Source organism: Loxodonta africana, chromosome 14 (assembly GCF_030014295.1).
Source record: "Loxodonta africana isolate mLoxAfr1 chromosome 14, mLoxAfr1.hap2, whole genome shotgun sequence".
In the NCBI taxonomy this organism is placed as follows: domain Eukaryota; kingdom Metazoa; phylum Chordata; class Mammalia; order Proboscidea; family Elephantidae; genus Loxodonta; species Loxodonta africana.
The window spans coordinates 90739997-90758573 of NC_087355.1; the positions used below are offsets into that span (position 1 = coordinate 90739997).

Sequence of the window (18577 nt, forward strand, 5' to 3'; positions counted from 1 at the left end):
CCCTTCTAGGCTTCGATCTCCCCGCGGGTAAAAGGGAACCGGAGGCGGGCCCAGGCTGCGACGGAGAGAACCGGGGCGACCGCGAGAGAGCGCTGTCCCTGGACCCCAGGTCCCAACAGCTCCCCCCTCCGTGGTCCTCTAGCCCGAGGCCCCGCCCCGCCCGAGGCCCCGCCCCGCCGAGGCCCCGCCCCGCCGAGGCCCCGCCCCGCCGAGGCCCCGCCCCCGCATCCCTGTGCTCGGCCTGGGACGCTGCGCGCCTAGTTGCGGGGCGAGCGCGAGGGACCCCGGCTGCTCCGCGAGGCTGCTGGTGCGTCCGGGGCGGGCGGTGAGTCCCGGGCCGGGGTTGGCCGCGGCGCGGGCGGCGGGCGGGAGGCGGCCTGGGCCTGGTCCGCGCGCCCCGGCCGGAGGTGCCCTGCCTGGAGCGCGCGGGGGTGGCGGGGGCGTCCTCGGAGGAGCGGAGAGGGGCCAGGACATGTGGCCGCGTGGCCGGGGACCGGGGGCGAGCGCTCTGCCCCCTCCCCCAGCCTTCCCAGCTGACTCACGAGATCTGGGGCAGGAGCCGCCCGAGTCCCTGGGCTGCGCCTCGACCGGGAGCCCACCACCGAGCTCTAGGTCCCCGCGACCCCAACGTGGGCCTTGGGGAGGGGCGCGGCATTGGGGGCGGGAGTCAGCAGGAAGAAGTGGATTGACCGGCCTGGTAGATTACCTGGAGGAATGGGCGCCGGCCCCAAGGCCGAGGATAGAAGCACCCTTTTTTGACGTGATGTATGCAAACGAGGTGCTCTGGAGCCCAGGTTGCCGACCAGGGCCGCCTGCCCCCTTCCCTCCCTGGGGACCAGAAGATGCGTGCTCGCTTGCTGGCCTGGCTGTCGCCAGAAGCCCTGCTTTCCCAGGAGGGAGTTTGTGGGGCTGGGGCGGAAGGCCTGCGGGAGGCACCGCCAACCTCCTCGGGCCCCCTCTGCCCATCCTGGCGGCCCTGGAAGGGCCAGCCCGCTCCTGTGGCGGCCATCCACCTTACCTCAGCCTGACCCGGTGGCTGGGTTAGGAGCCTTGCAGTGGGTGTGGGTGGGATGCTGGCCGGCCCTGGGGCTCCCTGCATGCCAGGGCTTCCTGGGAGACAGCTCAGGGGTCCTCCACCCAAACCTCATCTTACCGAACCAGAAACGGCTTCCTTCCCTCCTCCCTTGCCTGGAGCAAGGAGGGGCCTGGCTCTGCTTTTGGCCCTCTGGTGCCCTGCTCCCCACCAGAGGTGTCCCTCCAGGGCTGGCCTGGGCAGGAGGGGCTGGGCCATTCCCAAGGGCCCGCCGCCCTCCCCTGCAAGATCTCTGGCAGCCCACCTGGGTTTGTCCTTCTCTGTCCCCATTTCCTCCCAGCCCACCCCCACAGCTATCTAAGCCAGGCAGAAGGCTCCAGCCTCCCACAACATGCCACCTGGCCACGTGCAGAATAGAGAACCAAACCCCCACTGGTCCCCTTCCAATTCCTCTCTCCACCCAAAGCCTGGGCCTCTGCTCAAGAGAGTGCTGGGCAGGCGCAGAGCAGCCCCCGTCGCTCACCCCAGTGGCCGACAGTCAGCTTGGCAGCCCCTGCCAATGTGACTGGAAGCTGGCCTCACGAAGCCTCTCTCCCAGCCACAAACTGGGAGAATTGTCTTTATGGATGCCCCCCCCACTACACCCCACCCCACCCTGGCCAGCACAGAAGCTGCACCAGGTGGTGCTAAGCCTGCCGGGTTAGGTGTCCCTTGGCTCTGGGCACGGGGCCAGCCCACGGAAAGCTCTGGGTGCAGGTTAGCTCGTAGCTTTACTGATCACTACCCCCACCCTACCCCTAAAACCTCAGGGCAGGGAGCCAAGCTGGGGTCCAGGCCCTCCTGCCTCCTTGCCCTGGGATTCTGAGGACACCCAATGAGTTTCTCCATCCATGGCTCAAGCCAGAGCCTGTGGCAAGCAGTGTGGGGAGGGGCCTGGACTGGGGGAATGAGTGTGGTAAGTGCCAGCCACCCCCGCCATGGGCTCAGGCTCCCCATCTGCAAAGTGTGGGCACCAGCTGGAAGGGCAGTGGCTCTGCCTCCACTGGAAAGGGTGAGGCTGCCCTGGGGCCCTGGCCGGGATGGGCAGCTGGTCCTGGTACACTACTTGCCCTCTGACACGTTGTGTCCCCCAGAGTGGGGCAGGTTTCGTGAGCCGCGCGGGACACCGGTTCCTCCAGAATGAAGGTCTTCTTGCCTGTGCTGCTGGCTGCCCTTCTGGGTGTGGAGCAAGGTGAGGTGCCCTCAGGCCTTTGCGCAGCCTCTCCGCAGGTCTCGGACCCTCTTGGCCCCTTCTCTCCTGAGCAGATAAATGCCCAATGGTCCTTCAGGGCCAGTTCCACGTGACCTTCTCTGGCCTTCCAGATCCCTCTTTCCCAGCAGAGGGGGTCACTCGGTCCACCTGCTCTCCCTGAAGGCCTCTGCCCCTCCCGGGCCCATGTCATCACCGTCATTTGGTGTCACCATAAGCTCCTTGATGGCCAGGGCCCAATGCCCTTGATGTTTCTCCTGGTCTCTTATGCAGGACCTTGCAACCTAATAACATCTGCAAACAAGAGTTGTCCCAAGCACCAGGGCCAGTCCCAAGCTTCAGGGCCAGGTCCCCACTGTTTTGGGGGTGGGCACAAGGAGGGTCTCCGCTGTGGGGAACACTTCCCCCTCCCTTGCAGCCCACTCCCTGGTGTGCTTCTCCTGCAAGAATCAAAAGAGCAACTTGAACTGCCTGACCCCGACCATGTGCTCTGACTCGGACCACTACTGCGTGACAGTGTCTGCCTCAGCGGGCATCGGTGAGTGGCAGGGGGCAGGCTTCCCCCCAAGCCCGGGCCATCCCTGTCCACGTGTGGCCAGGCCATCCGTTTCCACTGACGGCCTCGTTCTCATGCAGGGAACGTGGTGGACCTTGGCCGCACCCTGAACAAGTTCTGCTCCCCGATCTGCCCTGGCCCGAGTGTTAACCTCGCAGTGGTGTCTGTGGGCACCCATTGCTGCCAGAGCTTCCTGTGCAACATCAGTGCTGCCGGTGGTGGGCCGCAGGTCAGTGCCACCGTGCTGGCCATCGGGCTCCTGCTCAGCCTGCTGGCAGTGCTGCTGCAGCCCAGCCTCTGACGCATGGGGCCTGTGCCTGCTGACACCCCCGCTCAGGAAGGAAATCCCAGCCCTCTCCAGACCCCAGACCCCAGCAAGAATTCAAGTCTCCTCTGACTCCCACCCTGCCCCGTCCCACCTCGGCTCAGGTCCCCAGGGCCAAGCCCCACCTTGCACTTGGACCTGCCCCATGAGAAGCCAGCTGCCCTCTTCCAGGGAAACGATATGACTTTCCTGGGTGCCCAGGGAAGGGGTGAGGGTTCCCCTGGAGCCTGAGGGTCCCGGGATCAGGGCTGAGTCCACCGCCCTTGGGGATGCCAGGTGTGGCATCGGTGTGCACGTGAGTGTGTGGGGGGCTGGTGAGGGAGGGAACCCTCAGGTGTATGCAGAGGCGAGTGTGGTTGGGCGTGTCCCTGGAGGGAGAGGGGACTCCACCACCCAAACCTGTTTTCTCTGGCATCTCTACCCACCCCCCCATGTTTCACTCACGTCAAGGGTAGCCTTTTAGGGGGCGGGGGCTCCCACTGCTTCCCAAACCAGGGATCTGCTCCCACCCACACGTCCGCCTGAGCCCCTGCACGCCCCCCCACATCCCCACCACACTCAGCCCCCAGCTTCCCTGGTGCCTCAAATAAACATGTTTCCACTCTCCAACTGCGTAGCCCACCCTGCCTGTTGTCCCGACCCCACAGGTGCTAGTTGGGGAGGGACCTGGGGTCTTAGTTCCCCTGTGGCACCCTTGGGGCAGTGGGAGAAGAGAAGCGGTCAGCCCCCAGCCCCATGTCTTTGCTTTCTGCCTCTGTGGGGGGCTCATCGTTCAGGTGTCCCACTGCAGGCGGGGACGATCCGGGAAGGCTTGTCTGTGTGGGAAAAATGCTTTGCTGGGACCTGGCAGAGGGCGGAACAGGCTGGATGGGAGAGAAGGTGGGGGCCTGGAGAAGGTCGAGGACTGCAGCCGCTGTCGGGTTGAGGCAGGCAACTCCCCGATGCAAACCTTATTGTGGGAACAACAGGGAGTGGCCTTCAGGTTGCGGTGTTTGTTCTCAAGGCCAAGGAGGGCTTGGATTTGGGCGGCACTGGATGAGAACCAAGAAGCAGCAAACAGTGGAATGGATGAAGCAGCTCTCCCAGGGCGCCAGGCGTGCTGTGGTCACTTCAGTTCTCAAGTCAGCCTGGGCTCCCGGTTGGGCGGAGCGCGCAGGGTCTGAGCTCACACTTTGTCCGCTTCGTTCAACCTTGCTGTCTCAGGCCAGCCAGAGCTGTGCTGGGCGTGTTTGTCCCGGTGGCGTGTGACAGTGGTCACCCTCAGGCTAATAGTACCATCTCTGGGAGCCTTGAAACCAAAGAGGGGTCAGGTGGAACATGAGGGGTGTCACACAGGGCGGCACTCGGAAACACTTGGAATGTGGTGTCCTGGCTGTTGGCCCAAAGGGGCCTGCAGGTGGTTTGGCCGGCACGCGTGGCTGGGGCACTGAGGGTGCAGAAGCTGGCCAGACTCACCGGTCCTGGAGCCCTGGGGTAGGAATACATCCCAGACAGGCACACACTGGGGAGCTGGAGGTGGTGGGGCCTGAGAAGACACCTACTCCACGTAGGAGGGTAAGGACCCGGACAGAGCAAGCCCCTGGGAAAGACCAAGAAGCGTATCAGAGCCGCCCTTGGGGACTGAGGCTAAGGCTCAGTGGGAGTGAAAACATTTTGATTAACTTGAGTGGGTCAGACCAGCATGAAAAGCAAGAGATGAAAAAAGAGGATGGAAAGAAGGCCATCGCACCAAGGACCCTGACAGCTCTTTCATCACAGCTGGGGGTCCTGAGTCCCCAGGTAGAATGAATTTATAGTGCCTTTCACCTTGCAAGTGACTTTTGAAGAAGAAACGGATTTTGTGAATTGTGGGCAGGGTCAGGATAGGGAGAGGAAGCTGCACAAGCGGAATCAGGTCATGGGCGGAAACTGAACTTGACCCTGAGAACATGGGGCGCCTCCTGGTGAGGCAGCTGGCAGGAATATGCTCCTCTGGGCATCCACTACCCTCCGGAAAAACTCCTTACGGTCGAGTCAATTCCAACTCATAATGACCCTATAGGGCAGAGTAGAACTGTCCCACAGAGTTTCCAAGGAGCACCTGGTGGGTTCCAGCTACGGACCTTTTGGTTAGCAGTTGAGCTCTTAACCACTGTGCCACCAGGTGATCTTAATTCCTCACACTCTTCTCAGAGGACATTGAGGGAAGTCTGGATGGTCACTTCCCGTTCCCAAAATTGGAAACTGAGTTTAGGAGCCGGTCGGGGCAGGACAGTGCGCCTGGGGCCGCATTTCCTCTGCTCTGGGTTGGGGGTCAAAGTTCTTTTAGGGCTGGGGCCAGAAGAGCCCGACCTCCCGGGGGCGGCTGGTGGTCCTGCCCGCTTCCTGCTGCCCCGCCCCGGGAGGAGGGGAGGCTAGGAGGGCACACAGCACTATGAGCAGAGGGAGCCTGGGACGGGCCTGGGGGGCGGGGAGGAGGGAGGAGCCGAGGGCGGAGAGTTTCGATTTCCTGAAGCCCGGGAGCGGCCACCCGGAGGGGCTGGCCGGATTGGGGGGCAGGGTGGCTGGCGGGCCTCTTGCAGGTCTTCCGCCCCCTCCCTGGCCGGACCTGGTTTGAGAAAAAAAAAAAAAATCATTCCAGAAACCCGTTCCTGATTTTGGCTATGCAAGTGCGCCCCCTCCTGGACCTCCTGCGCCCTGCACTGCCCCACGCAGGGGAAACTGAGCCCCAGAGAGCAACGGCCTGGCCCAAGGCACTGGGAGGCGGGAGAGGGAGCCCCAGGGTCTCCTAGAGCCTGTCTCCCCTCCCCCCTCCTCCAGATCAGGACACTGAGCGTGTGTGTGGGGGGGTGCCTGTCCTCCCCTCAACCCCCACAGGAGGAAGCCCGGTCTGGAGAGGCCAGTCGAGAGGGTGGGGCCTGGGGGAGCCAGAGGTGGGTCCTGGACTGTATGCCCTGCCGACAGGAACCCCGAGATTCCACCCCCCCGCCCCCCCGGGCAGCCTCCTGCCTTAGACCTCAGTGTGGCCATGCCGGCTGAGCTGTCCTCTGCCTGCCCCCAGATCAGCCTGGTTGAGGAGACTGAGGCTCAGAGGGGCCACCAGGGAGTACGGGGCTCCCCACGCCTTGCTGGCCAGTGCAGTGATCCCGAGGAACTGGACGGGGGAGCCTAGCTGCTTAGAGTGTCGCTCTTCCACTTGGGGAGGCAGTAGGGGTGACTGAGCTGCTTGGGACACAGAGGCCCCAGTGGGAGGCCACACGGGATCCTGGGTCTCCCACAGGCTGTTCGTGTGTGGGGAGGTGGCTGGAGGGTAAAGAGGAGTTCTGGGGGGGGGGGCGACACTGATAGGACACCCTGCCTTTCTGACTGTCCCCTACCCACTGCAGCACACCCTGCCCATTTCTCCTCCTGGGTGACTTGGGGAAAGTTTCAGGCCCCAAATAGATGGGGGCATGCCGGGGCCCATCCACATGACCAGCCATCTGGGGTCTCCATCCTCCCCTTGCTGTCTGACACTGTCCCAGAGCCCAGGTCCTCCTGAAACCCACTGGGCAGGAACCACCCCACCCCCACCCCCCCGCTGCCTGCATGAGCTGCTGCTGGCTGCCTGTTCCCCAGGACTCACACTTTGAGGCAGCTCTACAGCACTGGGGCTTCTGAGTCTGTGGTCCAACTCTCCATCACCTCCCCAATGCCTCATGTTGGGAGGGGGCTGTGCCACCAGCCTGGCCTAGGGGCATCCGGGGCACTGCCCAGCAGGCCACAGGGCCTCCTGGCCCCCCAACCCAGGGCTTAGGATCCCACCAGGCAGGAGGACAGCTGGTACTGGGTGTGGGTGGGACACGGTGGCTGCGGGTGGAACACGGGGCTCCGCCAAGCTGGCCGGCCTTTTCTCTGTCCTGTCCACTCTGCGTCGCTTCCCCTCCCTGCCTGTGCAGCAGGCTCACCTGCCCACCAGGTCTCCTTCCTCTGTGGAGGGACCTGCTTGTCCTCCTTCTTCTCGGCCGCCAGGGGGCGCAAGGGCTGCAGCAGAGCAATGGTGGGAAAGGAGGTGGGGCTGGTCCGGAGAGGACAGAGACTTGGAGGATCCCCTGGTGGCAAAAAACCAAGTAGGGTCCAGATCCTGGGAGGTGGCCCCCCACAGGGCTGACCCCAGAGCTGGCGGAGTGTGGGGGAGGAGTGGAGGGAGAAGTGAAGGGGGGAAGAGGAGGGGAAGGTGTAAGGGTGGGGAATGCAGGCAGGGAGCGGGGTGGGAAGGGGCAAGGAGGGATGGCCTGGTCCCAGCTTCAGAGAGCTCACCACTCCCCTGGCAGAACTCAGGCCCAGTCCTGCCCGGGTCATGTGAGCATGGAGATCCCTCCCACAGGCTCTGTCCCTTGGTCCTGAATCTGCAGGGCTGGGGAGAGGGCCCTCATCCATTGGTATAACCCTGATCAGTTCGGCAGGTCCCCAGGCTCTGCGCCCAGGTATACCACTGGCACTCTGTCTCTTGACTTCTTCCCCCTTTCCCTGTACCTGCCCACAGGTGGGATCCCTTTTGAGGGTCGATAGCCATTTGCTGTCCCATCTCTACGGGCTGCTTTGAGACCTACGGAGCCCTAGCTCTCCGAGGGGAAGTCCCTCCTGCCCCAGCCCCTGGAGGAGAGCAGAGTGGGGGCAGGAGTGCAGGTAGGGGATCCTGGAAGTCCTGCTGAAGGCCTAGTGGGGCTGGGCACTGAATCCAGGAGCATGTTGGGTGGAAGGACTGTGGTACAGATGGGTGTTAGAGCCATCTCTGAGCTGGAGGGCTGTCCCTGTCCATCGTGTCCCTGACCACTATGTTCCTGTCCATGGCGTCCCTGTCCACAGTGTCCCTGACCATGGTGTCCCTGACCACTATGTCCCTGTCCATGGTGTCCCTGACCACAGTGTCTGTGACCACAGTGTCCCTGACCACAGTGTCTCTGACCACCATGTCCCTGACCATGGTGTCCCTGACCACGGGTGTCCCTGACCACGGGTGTCCCTGACCACAGGTGTCCCTGACCACAGTCTCCCTGACCACGGTCTCTCTGACCGCAGTGTCCCCATCCATGGTGTCTCTGACCAAAGTGTCCCTGACCGCAGTGTCCTGCTGTCCCTGCACACCCACTCAGTGCCCACTGTCAGTAATGTCCCAGTGCAAATGGAAAATCAGTCACCCAGTAAAAGCTGAAGCCACGGAGGGGACGTGGGGGAACCAGGCCCTGAGCACAGTGCCGCTAGGGGAAGGGCTGCAGGGACCCCTCAGCTCATTGAGTCTATAGTGTACTTTTTTTTTTTTTTTTACATTCACCTTCTTCAATTGAATAAAGGCAATTGTGAGTGGGAGGAAGCACTTGGAGTCAGAACCTGTGTATGGTGGAGTTTTGTGAGACGTGGCATCGAATTAGGGAACTCAAAGGCAGGCAGAAGTACTGAGGGGAGGGCGGCAGCTGCTGTCAGAGATGATGGAGGGGGACAGCAGCTTGGAAGTGTTGGACACTTGGGACATCTTTAACCTCCTCCTCGTGGGAACCAGCTTTGTGCTGATCCTTATAAAAGAGATTTGCTTACTCTGTTAGATGCTGGGGATACAGAAATTAAATTAAGCCCACAAGGGGACGTGGCAGAGCCAGGGCCTTGGCCTGTTTCAACAGCAAATCCAGAAGTCTGGGGAGAAAAGGCTGGGAGAGAGAAGCAGACATTGCCTCAGTCCTCAGGGCCAAGTTAGGCCACCCAACCAGCAGCCCCAGCAGGAGGCTCTCCTGCCTTGTGTCCAGATGTCACGGCTGCCCTGAGAGTGGCCAGTGGGGCCTTAGCTAACAGAAGGGGGGGGGGCATCCCAGAGTAAGGAGGGCCAGGTGGGAGCCCCAGTACTGACTCTTCTCTGGCTGGGAGGAGGCGGGAAGGAGACACAGCTGAGATACTGAGCAGCCAGAACAAGAACAGGGTGAGACACAGGGAGAGGGATTCCTGCTGGCTGGAGGGCAAGCCTGTGGCTCTGGAAAGGCCTGGGATGCTGAAGATGGGCCGAGAACACCAAGGGGAAAAGCAGCATCAAAAACGACGAGAAGGGAAGCATCCGGCATCCCAGTGGAGGTTCCAGCCTGGGCCCTTGGGGCTCCTGGCTCCCTCGCCCCTAAATCCGGACCACGTTTTCTCTGCTGTTGCCAGCTTTACACTCTGGGCACTCTGGGCACTCAGGCCGTGTCTGCAGCCACTGATGAAGATGGTTGGCCACACACCGACCACAGCGTCCTGAGCAGTCTCAGGAGATACACGACATCAGAAGGTCTCTCCGCCTTGCCGCTGCCCCCAACCCCCACATCGCGGCTTGAAGATCAGTTGGCCACCCTATCTACCCTTTCTGGTGGCACACAACGAGGCGTCCCTCACATCAGCAACCGTGTCTGACGGTCAGTGGAGCCCCTGGTAACCCGGGGAGTGTGACCATGGAGAAAGGACTAAATTTTCAGCATTCAGGATGGGGCGGGACACCCAAAGGGGCAGTGACATGTTTCAGGATTCAGGGGGGATCTGTGTGCCTTCATAGCCGCGCTTAGAGATACGGGGAGACTGGAAATGAGGCGACTGTGGGGACTGCCGTGAGGCCCCTCCCCCTGGCCCCACTGGGCGTCTGCTGGGACCCCTGAGCCTGTGGCCGCCTCTGTGGAGACTGACCTCCCGCAGGGAGTCTTCTGGGAGAGCTATGCCGCCTCTCAGCCCCTGAAGGAATTCGAATAAAAGATGGCAGCAAGTCCTTGGGGAAAGCGTTTAATATGGGGTGGCAGGGCAGTGGCATAAGTGGGCTGCACGCGGAGGAGGGCCAGAGGCAGCTGTGACCCGAAACCCTGAGGGCAGGCACGCCTCCGCGGTCCTGTGCACACCTACATCTGGCTAAGAGGCCCCAGGAGGGCTGGGACCACGGATCCCTGCCCTCACCTGTCTCAGGAAGGCCCAGATGGCCAAGGGCCAGGGACACAGCAGGTGCAGAGGTCACGCCAGGACCCAAGCTGAGCAAAAGCCCCCACAACCACGGCCAGCGACCAGAGGCTGGGCCCTGCCTGGGCCACCATGTTACAGAGATTGGGTTACAGCGGCTGAGATCCACATATGTTCCACCTTCAACTCGAGGGTTCCATTCTCCTCTCCTACAGGGTAAGTGGACCCAGAGCAGCCTCTTTGGCAAACTCCAAAAACTAGCGACAAAGATATTCACAGCTCTTGCCAACGTAGGTGGCCTCTTTCCTGTGAAGGGTGGAGGCCCCCCTGAGCCCCCTGGCCCCCCCGGGACCACGCCTTTGGCCCTCAGCTCCCTGCTCCCTCCATAAAGAGGACCCTACCTCTCTGCCTTAGGACCACTCCCCAGCTAGCCTGGAAGCCAGTGCGGACACTGAGGCAGCCAGAAAAGAACAGACACTGGCGGGGGCGGGGGGGGGGGCGGGTCACACCAGGGTTGCTGAGCCCTGCCTCCAGGGCTTTCGCCGGGCCAGGGGCTCCTCGAGGCAGTTGTTGTTGTGTTGTTGTTAGGTGCCATCAGGTCGGTTCCGACTCATAGCGACCCTACGCACAACAGAACGAAACACTGCCCGGTCCTGTGCCATCCTTACAATCGTTAAGTTTGAGCTCATTGTTGCAGCCACTGTGTCAATCCACCTCATTGAGGATCTTCCTCTTTTCTGCTGACCTTGTACTCTGCCAAGCATGATGTCCTTCTCCAGGGACTGATCCCTCCTGACAACATGTCCAAAGCATGTAAGACGCAGTCTCGCCATCCTTGCCTCTGAGGAGCATTTTGGCCGCACTTCTTCCAAGACAGATTTGTTCGTTCTTTCGGCAGTCCATGGTATATTCAATATTCTTCGCCAACACCACAATTCAAAGGCATCAACTCTTCTTCGGTCTTCCTTATTCATTGTCCAGCTTTCACATGCATATGATGCGATTGAAAATACCATGGCTTGGGTCAGGCGCTCCTTAGTCTTCAACGTGACATCTTTGCTCTTCAACACTTTGAAGAGGTCCTTTGCAGCAGATTTGCCCAATGCAATGCATCTTTTGATTCCTTGCCTGCTGCTTCCATGGCTGTTGATTGTGGATCCAAGTAAAATGAAATCCTTGACAACTTCAATCTTTTCTCCGTTTATCATGATACTGCTCATTGGTCCAGTCGTGAGGATTTTTGTTTTCTTTATGTTGAGGTGTAATCTATACTGAAGTCTGTGGTCTTTGATTTTCGTTAGTAAGTGCTTCAAGTCCTCTTCACTTTCAGCAAGCAAGGTTGTGTCATCTGCATAACACAGCTTGTTAATGAGTCTTCCTCCAATCCTGATGCCCCATTCTTCTTCACATAGTCCAGCTTCTTGTATTATTTGTTCAGCATACAGATTAAATAGCTATGGTGAAAGAATACAACCCTGACGCACACCTTTCCTGACTTTAAACCAATCAGCACCCCCTTGTTCCGTCCGAACAACTGCCTCTTGATTTACATACAGGTTCCTCACGAGCACAATTAAGTGCTCTGGAATTCCCATTCTTCCCAGTGTTATCCATTGTTTGTTATGATCCACACAGTCGAATGCCTTTGCATAGTCAATAAAACACAGGTAAACATCCTTCTGGTATTCTCTGCTTTCAGCCAGGATCCATCTGACATCAGCAATGATATCCCTGGTTCCACGTCCTCTTCTGAAACTGGCCTGAATTTCTGGCAGTTCCCTGTTGGTATACTGCTGCAGCCATTTTTGAATGATCTTCAGCAAAATTTTGCTTGCATGTGATATTGATGATATTGTTCTATAATTTCCACATTTGCTTGGATCACCTTTCTTGGGAATAGGCATAAATATGGATCTCTTCCACTCAGTTGGCCAGGAAGCTGTCTTCCGTATTTCTTGGCATAGACGAGTGAGCACCTCCAGCGCCCCATCTGTTTGTTGAAACATCTCAATTGATATTCCATCAATTCTTGGAGCCTTGTTTTTCGCCAATGCCTTCAGAGCAGCTTGGACTTCTTCCTTCAGTACCATCGGTTCTTGATCATATGCCACCTCTTGAAATGGTTGCATATCGACATTCTTTTTGATATAATGACTCTGTGTGTTCCTTCCATCTTTTTTGGTGCTTCCTGCGTCGTTTAATATTTTCCCCATGGAATCCTTCACTATTGCAACTTGAGGCTTGAATTTTTTCTTCAGTTCTTTCAGCTTGAGAAACGCCGAGAGTGTTCTTCCCTTTTGGTTTTCCATCTCCATCTCTTTGCACATGTCGTTATAATACTTTACCTTGTCTTCTCGAGCTGCCCTTTGAAATCCTCTGTTCAGTTTTTTACTTCATCAATTCTTCCTTTTGCTTTAGCTGCTCGACGCTCAAGAGCAAGTTTCAGAGTCTCCTCTGACATCCATCTTGGTCTGTCAGGTTGTCGTACTGTGGGGGCTTGTGTGTTGCTGTGATGCTGGAAGCTATGCCACTGGTATTCAGATAACAGCAGAGTCACCCATGGAGGACAGGTTTCAGCTGAGCTTCCAGACTAAGACAGACTAGGAAGAAGGATCCGGCAGTCCACTTCTGAAAAGCATTAGCCAGTGGAATCCTTATGAATAGCAGCAGAACACTGTCTGATATAGTGCTGGGAGATGAGCCCCCCAGGTTGGAAGGCACTCAAAAGATGACTGGGGAAGAGCTGACTCCTCAAAGTAGCATCAACCTTAATGATGTGGATGGAGTAAAGCTTTCGGGGCTTTCATTTGCTGATGTGGCACGACTCAAAATGAGAAGAAACAGCTACAAACATCCGTTAATAATCGGAACCGGAATGTATGAACTATGAATCTAGGAAAATTGGAAATCGTCAAAAATGAAATGAAGCACATAAACATGTATATCCTAGGCTTCAGTGAGCTGAAATGGACTGGTATTGGCCATTTTGAATTGGACAATCATATAATCTACTATGCTGGAAATGACAACTTGAAGAGGAATGGAGTTGCATTCATCGTCAAAAAGAACGTTTCAAGATCTATCCTGAAGTACAATGCTGTCAGTGATAGGATAATATCCATACGCCTACAAGGGAGACCACTTAATACGACTATTATTCAAATTTATGCACCAACCACTAGGGCCAAAGATGAAGAAATAGAAGATTTTTATCAGCTGCTGCAGCCTGAAATTGATCGAACATGCAAGCAAGATGCATTGATAATTACTGGCGATTGGAATGCAAAAGTTGGAAACAAAGAAGAAGGACCAATAGTTGGAAAATATAGCCTTGGTGATAGAAACAATGCCGGAGATCGAATGATAGAATTTTGCAAGACCAACGACTTCTTCACTGCAAATACCTTCTTTCACCAACATAAACAGCGACTATACACAGGGACCTCACCCAATCCTGTCATCTCCTCCTAGTTGTGTCCCCACCCTGGCCCCGCCCCATCATCACCCCCCACTCCATCGTGCCCTCCTCCCCCAGCTCATTAAGCTCCGTGCACAACAACGCCATCAGCAGCACAAGGCCGGCGACCTTCATGGTCTGGGGTCGGGACACAAGGGAGGATGGGCAGCGCAGTTTGAGGCTCTGGGCCTGGGGAGAGCCCAGGGTCAGGCCCTTCACCCCGGGCTGGGAACCCTGGCCTGCACAGGCATCACAGAGACCCTGGGGTCCCCTTCTTTCCTGGGGTCTGTGGGGCTGGGGGCGGCCGCAGCATCCCCTTCTGCTTACATCCCACCCCAAGAATGGCCGAAAACGTGCCCAAAGTAAAAGGTTCAGTTCTCACCTCCTTCAGGTCACCTGGGTCTGAGGGAGGGCAAATCCCCAGAGCCTCCTCCTGTGGCCTCTAAAGAGCAGGACCTTCATGTCCCACCCCCCAGGGCATCTCCCTAGAGTTAGGCTTGGCCTGTATGACCAGCCTTTTCCCCAGGGCTGCCTCCTGTGGTGCCCCACCCCCGAGGGTCCTCTCCCTGGGGCCCCTTGCCATCCCTGCTCCACCACTCCGCTCTCATGGAAGTCAGCCTCTGCTGAGATCTAAGTCTTACTGTGTGTGCCATGGCCTAATATATTTGTGCTCTGGGTCCTCAGCCTCCACCCTACAGGAGAAGGATGTGAGGTCTGGGTTCTAAACACACCTTGCCTCTTATTCCTGTCCCTGTGCCCCGCCCTGCCCTTCTCACCAGCCCAGGCCTGCTTTCCTCTGTCCCAGCTCAGGGTATTCTCAGGACAGGTGGGGGAGGGGGTTTGATGAGGGGGAGGAAGCAGGGGATGTGTCCCCGGGGGGTGGGAGAAGGATTTGGACAAACTGACCGTGAGTTCCACTCGCGGTTTGGTTTCCTGGAGCTCGGGAGTGAGATCTTTGCCAAGAATGAGTGTCAGAAAAGAGAAAAGGTGGCCAGGACCACCTGCATCTTCCTGACACACTCACCTCCCCCACCCTGGAGGAAGGGTGCACTGCTGAGCCCTCTTCTGGCTGCGCCCTATCTGGGTGGGTCCTACATTGGCACTAGCAGGAAGCTCCAGGAGGGGCCGGAGCAAAAGTGAGGTCCACGCTCTGGCCCTGGACCGGGTGGCCTCTTGCTCCCCACTCTGAGAAATGCCCTGAGTAGGAAGCCAGGACTTCTTCCTATTGGGAGTTAGGCTCTCCTGCCCATGCCCCATCTTATCCCTGTCCTTCCCAGTCAGTGCCACCTTGGTCCTTCCACACTCATGCACACACCTACACGCTCACTTATACATATCATGTTTGCACACGTGCACACTCACACACTTGCATGTGCCTGCACACTTGCACATGCTTACACACTCGCACGCTTGCACATGCTTACACAGTCACATGCTCGCACACGGTTACACAGTCACACTCACACATTTGCACACACACACACTTTTTTTTTTAGGGAGACATCAGAAGGCAGTGGAGGGACCTGTGCCCCCCCAGACGTCCAGGCTGACCACACGCCCAGTGGCCCTGGGGAGAACGGGGTGGTGGGGGGAGGCTATCTGGGGTGAGAAGACAGAGCCTGTAAACAGCATCCCTGGACGAAGAAGGGCCCAGTGCCTGGGGAGTGGTTCCCTCTTCCTGGGAACCTCAAATTGAGCCCCGCGGCCCTGGGACACGAGGGAGCCTGGGAGGAGAAAACACAGCAAGCAGCGCCTCCCCGCAGCAGGGCCTGGGCCTAAGCAGCCCCTGGTTCCTGTGAGGGTGGACAAACTGCCCATGGCCGTGGGCCCAGGCCACTGGAGCACTGGGGAGGGGATCCCTGAGGTGCAGACCAGGAAAGGATGGCCCAGAAGGATAGAGGGCAGTTCTGGGCAAGGTGCAGGTCTGCAGGGACCCTGCTGTCCTACGTGTGTGTGTCAGCAGTCTGCTCTTGTCCTGGTGGTGGCTGAGAGGGATGTCAGATGAAATAACAGGAGTCAAAGCAGAACACAGCTGTGGATGGCAAGACGTGGAGGGCAGTGTTTTCCTATCTTTTTAGGACTTTTACCCTGACCCACAACAAGACATGTACTTTACAGGCAACCTGAGCACACACAGAGCCAGGTGTGTGCTATGGGTTTTTGAAGCAAGAGTTTTACAAAGCAGCTTTTACCCTTCCTTCATGGGAAGAACTCTGAGGGTTTCTATCCATTTTATTTGAAAAAAAAAAGCTGGCTGCGTCCCACCGATTGATTTCACAACCCTCCACAGAGCGTGCAACAACGCACACGTGAGCTGCATCCTTTTGTTCTGGTTCCCATTGGCCTCCTAGCAACCATTCCTCCACCACTCTGCACCGAGTTTCCTTTAAGAGAATTAGCTCTTTGCCATGAGTTAAATCTTGCTAAGCGGGTGCAGCTTGGCGCCTGCCTTCCCGCTTAGGATGCTGTCGTAGTCGTCCAGCGCTGCTGTAATAGAAACACCACAAGTGGATGGCTTTAACAAGACATTTATTCTCTCACAGTCTAGTAGGTTACAAGTCCAAATTCAGGGTGTCAGCTGCAGGGGAAGGCTTTCTCTGTTTGCCAGCTCTGGAGGAAGGCCTTTGACCTCAATCTTTCCCTGGTCGAGGAGCTTCTCAGGCTCAAGGACCCCATGTCCAGAGGACACGCTCTGTTCCTGGTGCTGCTTTCTTGGTGGTATGAGGCCCCCAACTCTCTGCTTGCTTCCCTTTCCTCTTTATCTCTTGAGAGATAAAAGGTGGGGCAGACCACACCCCAGGGAAACTCCCTGTACATTGGATCAGGGATGTGAACCGGATAAGGGTAGTGTTACAATCCCACCCTAATCCTCTTTAGCATAAAATTACAATCACAAAATGGAGGACAATCACCCAATACTGGGAAGCATGGCCAAATCAAGTTGACAGTATTTTTGGGGTAGTGGCTCCATCCACTGAACTAGCCTGAGTTACACCTTGAAGCATGCAGAGATTGAAGAAATCACGTCCTTCAACTGATGACACCCCCCTCCCCGCCTCCGGACCCCTGAATATGGGAGGGCTAAGGGGAGAAAGTTCTGGGTTCCAAATCCAACCCCCAATGCCATTAAAAACAAAAAGCTCCCCAGCCCTTTAGTCAGCGAGCACGTGACCTTCTGGCCACTAGACGCCACGCATCGCTCGTCTGCGCAGACAATAAACTTACCACTTTCTGGTTCCCTTGCAATCAGTGTCCATCTTACTTCAATCGGCTAACAAGACGGGACAAGAACCCGAGTGGCACTCGGTTACACTGTTGCCCCATTCTTCTTCGTATAGTCCAGCTTCTCAGATTATTTGCTCAGCATACAGATTCAAAAAGTGTGGTAAAAGGACACAACCCTGACCTGATTTTAAACCACTCAGTATCCCCTTGTTCTGTTTGAAGGACTACCTCTTGGTCTTTGCCCAGGCTCTGCATGAGCACAATTAAGTGTTCTGGAATCCCTATTCTTCCCAATGTTAGCTGTAATTTGCTATGATCCACACAGTCTCCAACTCATAGAGACCCGTATATATAAAAAAAAAAAAAAGAACAAAATTTTGCCCGTTCCTGCGCCATCCTCACAATAGCAGGTACATTTGAGTCCACTGTTGCAGCCAGTGTGTCAATCCATCTCACTGAAGGTCTTCCTCTTTTTCACTGACCCTCTACCTTACCAAGCATGATGTCCATCTCCAGAGACTGGTCCCTCCTGACAAAATGTCCAAAGTAATCGAGACAAAGTCTCGCTATCCTTGATTCTAAGGAATATTTTTTCTGCACTTCTTCCAAGACAGTTTTTTTCATTCTTCTGGCAGCCCATGGTATATTCAATGTTCTTCACAAACACCACAATTCACACTCATAGTGATGCCTTGTCACACATGCTCTGAATAAATTGATAGAACAAGCAGGGAGAGGGCAGGAGAAATAGACAGCTGAGCCATGATTACCAAAATGAAGCTATATATAGAAAAGGGAACCCAACAACTGCAGAACACACATGCTTTTCAAGTTGTGGAGACCAGGCTTAAAAGACATGTTGGGACATGTCTGGACAAGTGTGGCTGTCATCTTCAGTTCAGTCTATAATGAGGGGAAACAGGCTGCTCAGCCATATGGAAAACCCCAATCAACACCCCTTCCCCCCTCTATTTGTCTTGCTAACCACAAGTTTGTTTTGAGCAGCAAGTCTCAGCAGACCCCGTGGAGTTGGGTTATGAGGGGAGCAGGCCCAAGAGATAAAAAGACCTGGGCTTGACGGAGGAAGGTAGTCGTGTCAGGACAACCAGAGAGACTGACAGACTTCATCAAGAAGAAACCCACATAACGTCACTGAACTTTATCGACATCAACCAGGTGAGCTCAAAGAGCTCCAAAGAATATAAAAGAAGCAACAGAAGGTGACAACGGTGCTCAGAGCCTTCCCAGAGCCATTCGGCCATATGTTGAGAACTTAGGAAGCAGTGAGCTGCAGCAGCTCACCCCGGCTCACTTGTAGAACTTCCTAGTACCACGCTTCTGAGCCCACGCGGAACAATGCGTGATCCAGGGACCACCGCTAAACTTTGAGACTGGAGATCATTGCCAACCATCAAACGGCATCATTGAACTGCACCATCTAATTGCTGTCCTCGCTTGCCATAAGCTTGACCTGTCTCTTCCATTTCTCCCCTCTTTGGTGATCTGAGATCTCTGGCATCCGGGATAGCCAAGAACCTGCTAATGTATGTTTGTGCTTAATAAATTAATAAAATTAATTTAAGACCTGAAACAAACCATTTAATAAAGACATTGTGGAAAGACATAAATCGTGTAGTCTATAAGACTCTTCCTTGCAACACAAGTATACACAAAATACTTACAAATATTGGTGACATAATAACTCATTGCCTTCAAGCTGATTCCCACTCATAGTGATCCTGTGACCGAGTGGGACTGCCCTCACAGGGTTTCCAAGGGTGAAATCTTTAAGGAAGCAGGTTGCCAGGTCT

At 56.5% G+C, this 18577-nt stretch overlaps 1 protein-coding gene and 1 long non-coding RNA gene across 3 annotated transcripts; one reads left to right on the forward strand and one right to left on the reverse strand.

Moving 5' to 3' along the window:
- Positions 1 to 225: 225 nt before the first annotated feature.
- LY6E (lymphocyte antigen 6 family member E) lies at positions 226 to 5409 on the forward strand. Of its 2 annotated transcripts, none has more exons than XM_064268146.1 (4): positions 226 to 325; positions 2167 to 2264; positions 2701 to 2820; positions 2919 to 5409. In XM_064268146.1, the coding sequence occupies exons 2-4, from the start codon at positions 2213 to 2215 to the stop codon at positions 3137 to 3139; spliced, it is 393 nt and encodes a 130-aa protein (XP_064124216.1). In that variant the 5' UTR covers positions 226 to 325; positions 2167 to 2212; the 3' UTR covers positions 3140 to 5409. The 2 variants fall into 2 exon arrangements, with proteins under 2 accessions (XP_064124216.1, XP_064124217.1); XM_064268147.1 differs by having other exon boundaries at positions 226 to 307.
- Positions 5410 to 13014: 7605 nt separating this feature from the next.
- Positions 13015 to 17801, reverse strand: LOC135227656 (uncharacterized). The gene is made up of 2 exons (XR_010317844.1): positions 16767 to 17801; positions 13015 to 16028 (listed from the first exon to the last, which is right to left on the reverse strand). It is a non-coding gene; the product is annotated as an uncharacterized LOC135227656 (long non-coding RNA).
- Between the last annotated feature and the right edge of the window lie 776 nt (positions 17802 to 18577).

Bases quoted from the DNA above. Each gene is read 5' to 3' on its own strand.
- LY6E (XM_064268146.1), top strand. From the start codon at position 2,213: ATGAAGGTCTTCTTGCCTGTGCTGCTGGCTGCCCTTCTGGGTGTGGAG. The intron at 2,265-2,700 runs GTGAGGTGCCCT...CCTCCCTTGCAG, and splicing joins CCTTCTGGGTGTGGAGCAAG to CCCACTCCCTGGTGTGCTTC. The intron at 2,821-2,918 runs GTGAGTGGCAGG...GTTCTCATGCAG, and splicing joins GTCTGCCTCAGCGGGCATCG to GGAACGTGGTGGACCTTGGC.